Source organism: Atta colombica, unplaced genomic scaffold, assembly GCF_001594045.1.
Source record: "Atta colombica isolate Treedump-2 unplaced genomic scaffold, Acol1.0 scaffold134, whole genome shotgun sequence".
NCBI lineage: Eukaryota > Metazoa > Arthropoda > Insecta > Hymenoptera > Formicidae > Atta > Atta colombica.
In genome coordinates this window covers 162,608-168,964 of record NW_017259222.1, presented here as the reverse complement: position 1 = coordinate 168,964, position 6,357 = coordinate 162,608, and the positions used below count along the sequence as shown (strand labels likewise).

At 25.1% G+C, this 6,357-nt stretch overlaps 2 protein-coding genes across 3 annotated transcripts in view; one reads left to right on the top strand and one right to left on the bottom strand.

Moving 5' to 3' along the window:
- Window positions 1-652, top strand: part of LOC108684368 (protein spire) — a 22,482-nt gene extending 21,830 nt beyond the window's left edge. The window contains exon 15 of the mRNA XM_018188644.1: window positions 208-652. Coding sequence (XP_018044133.1) covers window positions 208-451 — 244 coding nt within the window. The 3' untranslated portion in view covers window positions 452-652. The remainder of the gene's footprint in view (window positions 1-207) is intronic.
- Window positions 653-5,723: 5,071 nt separating this feature from the next.
- Window positions 5,724-6,357, bottom strand: part of LOC108684433 (target of rapamycin complex subunit lst8) — a 5,662-nt gene continuing 5,028 nt past the window's right edge. For both annotated transcript variants that reach the window (XM_018188748.1, XM_018188749.1), the window contains one exon: window positions 5,724-6,308. In XM_018188748.1, coding sequence (XP_018044237.1) covers window positions 6,184-6,308 — 125 coding nt within the window. In that variant the 3' untranslated portion in view covers window positions 5,724-6,183. The remainder of the gene's footprint in view (window positions 6,309-6,357) is intronic.

Genomic DNA, 6,357 nt, shown 5'->3' with positions numbered 1-6,357 from the left:
ATAATATTATATTAAATAATATTATATTAAATTTTGACACATCAAGAATCAATGTAAGCTTTTATGCTCCTTGTTTTAAATTGTTTAATTGTTTAAATTTTTAATATTAATCTCTCTCTCTCTTTCTCTCTCTCTCTCTCTCTCTCTCTCTCTCTCTCTTTTTCTCTCATATTTATTTTGCTTGAATAACTTTAATGTTTTGCGTAGATGTTACAAAGGTGGCGGCAGTCCCGCCGCTCTTTCAACTACGAAGACTTTCTCCACTTCGAGCGGACCGAGTGCGGAGCAGCGAATGGCAGCGGAACGGTTACGCGGCGTCGCCGTTGTAGTCTGTCACGACTGTCGTATCATGGTCATCCAAATAATCAAGAGCTCAAGAACAACACGTGCAACGATTCGCAACAATGTCATTTCTCGCCTTACTCTGAACCTCTCTCCTGCCTATATTTAATTATTATCGCCTCTTAATAACATTTACATCGCATTGTTTTTTCCTACTGTTTTTTCCAAATATCAGGAAATGGAAAATATTATCAGGAATATTTTCCAAATATTTTCGCGTTTTATTATATGCATATTATACAATGGGAACAATCGATACCATTCAACGCAATTTGAAAACGGATGAAAGGGAATTTATACGGATGCAAAGTAGGACATTTATTCTCTCGTTACACTGTTTTTTGTTGCAAGATAGTAATGATGTATGAATTTTCCATATATGAAGATGTATTTATAAAACATAATAGTATGAATTCTTCAAGCTATATATATAAAATATTACATATATTACGTATTAAAACATTTGTGTTCTAAGTTAAAGAAAGCTCTTATTTAAAATGATGAATATTTTAGATCAGAAAGAAGAAGAAAAGAGAAAAAGAGAGAAGAAAGAGGCACCCAACATTGTATGATTGTTTCTACTAGATACTGATGTCATTATTGTCTCTTTAAAACATACGCGTACTATGATAACCATTTCAGTTCATGAATCAGTACAATCTGACCTAATGGATGCTTATGCTTTGTACTTGTAAGTATTATCATATCATTGTAAGTGTTACGTATCGTTATTTTATTTAAAACACTCTTTAATAAACTAAGATTAATAGATTTTATTATGGGTCTTCGAAATTGGTTCTATGGAATATGAATTATTTTTACATTTTGATATTTTTTTAAATGTAAAAATTCTAACTGCATAAGTTTATTTTACAATAATTTTGTGTATAGTTTACTACAGAATATCTGTGATTTTTGCACATGGTAGTGTTTCACAGGCATTTCTACATATCGCTCAGAATCTAAAACCCGCAAAACTAAAAACAATCTCGATGTTAAAGTTTCAAAGATGTAAGAATCTGTGAATCTTAGTTAATTATTTTTTTGGTGCAACAGTTAAAAGTGTTTTCTATAAAATAGAATTTATATTGTCTATTCTCTATTAGATAAAAGCACAAAGTAAATTCCAATTAAATATTTTATCACTTATTTTATATTTTATTGCGCATGTTATATTTTACATAAGTAACGAATTTAATACGTATCATTTATTTAAATTGTCAATAAATTGCCAAAATGAAACATTGTTACGTTTACGACATATCTATTGCCATAATAATATTAATTCAGTACTATATCTATTGCCATAATAATAGTAATACACTCAAATGTGTAAAAAATCATATTATTGTCAAATTATTATACTTCTTCATGTATGTAAATTCTTATTTTTTATTATTTATATTAATTTATTGAAATATTAAGTACTAAAGAAGAAAGGAAAACTAAAATATTCAAATAGTTAAAAATAAAAGGTCGTATATAAATAAAAAGTCGTATCGTAACATCGTAAGAGTCGTAAGTATATTGTACGACGAAAATTGACGCATCGAATTGGCTGATGCAACAAGTTTGCGACAGCTACGATACGACGAATGTAGATTAGGCTTAAAGATTAAAGGTTATCAAAAAATTCGTGAATAAATTTCATTGAATCTCTTAGTAACTTTTACTCTTTAGATAATCACATATTGTGAAAACAGGCCTTAAAAATAAATATTTGAGATCATGCTAAAATTTAGAAGTTTAAATATTATATTAAGAATGTAAGACTAAAGAAAAAAATTTTTAAATATAGAGATTCAAGGATTTCCAAACAAATTAAATAGATTAAAAAATAGATAATTTAAAACTAAATGGATAATTTAAAAATCTATCAACAGAATTATGAATCTAAGATATATTGAGAAAAATTTAAAAGTGTAAAAATTCGAGAATAAAAGTTCAAGTAATCTGTTTATGAAACATTTTACAAAATCGATTTTTTATTTTATTTTCTAATTTTAATAAATTTTCTAATTTCTTAAGAGTATTCTAAAGACAATTAGTAATATTGATATAAGTAATATTGATATAAATAGCACGAACAGACGATTTATGTTTCATTGATATGACTAGATCAATATCTCATTCATGCATACCCCATACACACACACACACACACACATTAATTTTCGTTTTAATTAGATGCCTTCAATTTTAAGAGTTTCACGTTGCTTCTTCGTGTAAACTATTATAGTTAGACTATTATTAGTAGACTATTATTTCTAAAGCTGTCACGTCGTGACAATATTTGCTTTATAAAAGCTATGCAGTCTGTACTTACGAAATAGTAGTCCACAAACTAATAATTTGCACGAAACAACATGGAATTCATAAAATTGAACTTAGACGTCTAATTAAAATGTTATATATATATTGTTATACGAAAATTTATGTGTGAAATATTGATGTAGTAATATGTAGTGATGTGTCAATGACGTAAATCGTCTGTATGTAAGTGCTATTTATGATATAACTAATCATCTTTATGATTCCCTTAATGTTACAAATTTTAATCCTGTATATCACATTTGTGGGTACAAATTCAATACGTAAATTCTTGGATCTCTAATTTTTTGCTTTAACATATCCTTAAATTTCAAGAAGTTTGATACAATTTAAATCATTCAAAAATCTATGATATTATTTATTTTTATTATACATATTTATATACCCGAAAAAAATTTCATATATAATTATATAAAATTATATATAATTATATATAAAATATGTCCATATAAATGACATTTTTTTTCGAGTAATATTACTTTAATACCATGAAATATAAATATTGATTATTACTAATATTTTTTGTACTTTATCAATCATTGTTTTTCATTTTCTTATTTTTCAATTTCTTAAAATAAACACTCATTCTTTCTATAACAATAGATTCTTAATGTATGTGTAATATATCTAGGTAAATTCGATAAATTCATTAGAAACATTCATGATTATATCTCCTAATCTTTGGCAATTTTTTCAATTACTTACATTACAAATAAACATTGCAGATTTACAGATAAAAGCAAGAGCATGTTTTTATTTAGTGTAATAAATATACCTGAATGAACAAAAATTACAATATTGTTGGTCATCTTAGAGAAGGCAGAACCGAACAAAATCGAAGATTTATAAAAAAAAAAAGATGACAAATAATTGATACATCATATGGTCTATTGTTTTAAAATCTTTTTTTATAAAACATTACTGTGTTAATTTTTCATAAATAGCATGTTCAATTATATTAAGAAATTAACTATATGCCTAAAAAATATACAAGATATTCTAAAAATATATGTATCACAATAGTTTTATTTCTAAGAAAATATAGAGAGAGAAAAATATATAGAGAGAGAAAATGCGATTTTGAATTGATATTATTTTTAATTAATATCACAACTCATTTGAAATCTATTTAAATATTCCTTTTATATTTTCCTTAAAATATGATATAATACTTTTATAACATTAAATTATATTCGTATGTAACATATTATTTATATTAAATTAAGTAAATCTCAGATTCATAATTGATTAAATTTAATGTTAAATGCAACACTAATCGGAAATACAAATATGGACTAACGTTTTTCAATTAATAAAAAATAAAGAAATTTTACATTTTTTTAGAATACCTTGCATATAACAAATAATTACAAATTGTAATTATTTATTAACAACATTCTGTAAGAGATAGAATAAAGACAAATATTATAGAAAAAGAGCAGATGCGAAAATTATCAACACGTTTTATTATAATATCTTCATGTCAGTGAATAATTAAATAAATTTAATAGAAGCTTTAAACAGAAAACGAAAGAAGGAGATAAATATACAATTTAAGTGTGTGTCTTAATGAGGGTCTAAGAAACATTAATTGATTATACTCGATGTGTGTTATTAGTCAAATATGTAATAGAATTGAGATTGATGATTGAATATTAATTATATTTATTGTATCGCGTTGCTATGCAAACAAATACAAACGTTTAGGAATATATATAAAAATTGTTATTTGAATTATGTTAATTGTATATATTGTACATGACTCTTTTTGTTGAAAAAAAAACATCTTACAACGACATTATTTATTTTAAATTTCTTTAAATGCAAACAAATAAAGCTGTGACAGTAGTGACTATTATTAAATGAATGTATATAAGCGAGCGAAAATCGATTGTAAAGATCTTGATCGTGATCATGATTATGATCTCTATAACATGGTACAAAGTACAAAAAGGTAACGAATTATGAAATTTTGTCATTAATAATTTCAAAATGTTTTAATGTTAAAGCTGATAAGTAATATTAAAAAAGTCACAGAGTTAAAATTACATAAAATACCGAAGTATTGATTACATATCTCTTTTATTATTACTTTTTTTTATAAAAAATATTTTACTTTACCTTTTGAATTCTTTTTTCTTTTCTGTTTATGGAATGAATTGTAAGAATCCATTCTTATAAATTGTATTCCCAACGCATTTTTGAAAGATTTTTAAATACTTTTTAAATCTTTGGTTGATGTGATTTTTGTATTCTTAAAAATCCAGATATTTAATATTTTTTATTTTTATTTTCTACAAACTATCTTTAAATCTTTAAATGTATAATTACTTTCTGAAAAAAGAAAAAAATTATGAAAGATTTAAATATTCCAGAAATGTAAACTATAATATTCTGTGTAAAATATAATAGAATTTTTATAACAACATAATTCGTTACAAGCGTTTCCATTTATGCGTTTAATAAACAAATTATCTGTCTTATTAGAATATGTATCCTGCTTCATTTTGTTGTATCTATAGAAATGTAAATTTGCGATTTTAATCGACTATAGTAATGTAAGTAGTTAAATGATATACAAAATCGAACAGAAAGCTAGAAAATAAGAAATAAATATATATTCAAAATGTTAATTATGTTACACTTTTATTATTACCTCCTTTTATTTTTTCTATTTAATATTGTTATATTATTTCGAAATTTATAACAATGATTATTTATTTCTTTTTTGCAAGAATATTTATCTGTTATTACATATTTTATTTATCTATCATATTACAACAAGAGATAAATTTAATATTTTGTGCTCTTATCTTACAATACAGGGACATCCCATTTGAAGAAATGCATATTTAGTATTCATTTCATGTCCTGATTATGTCCATGAGGAAAAGACGCCCAAAAGACAATTCTTAAGAGTCCATTATCTCGATCTGGAACGGACATACAATAGGCGTTCTTTGGATGGACGTCCACACCACACGATTATGGCATGACATCGACCCAAACGAGATTAGATTTTTACTCAATGTCATGACAATAATTTTAATGTAAATTGTTTTATTTTTATTATACTTATCAAATTACATTATTTTGTTATATTTAAATAATCATGCGCGCTAGTTATAATATAAATTAAGTAACAGTAAGTAACGCATTCATCAATTGAAGAAATCGTGTAGCATGCAGAAAAATCATAATCTAGAGGGCTTAGGCTCGATCTCACTAAGATAAATATGTCTTTTTAAATTAATTTAAATAAATTATAAAAAATCATTTTAGTATCAGGCTCCTCGCTCTGATGAAGTAAACTGTAATGTTGATGAAACGTTGACATTCTAAGAATGAATTCAGAATTTCACGGAAATAATCTGCCAAACGCATAATTTCTGTATAAAAATTCATTCTCATTCAAGGTTGAATCATTCGTAGGTATATTCATTCTCATTCAAGGTTGAATCATTCATAGGTATATTATAAATCTAATATTTAAATATTTATTTTTTATTTCTAACTCGCGGAGACAATTTCGTCGCGAAAAGCAAGAGCTGTGACAGCTTTCTGATGACCTTGATATTCTCGTTCTACTGTTCCTGTAGATGCATTCCACAATCTTGCAACTCCATCTGAAGAAGCTGTAATATATAAAATAAAATAAAATAAAATAAAATAAAAGTAAGTAAG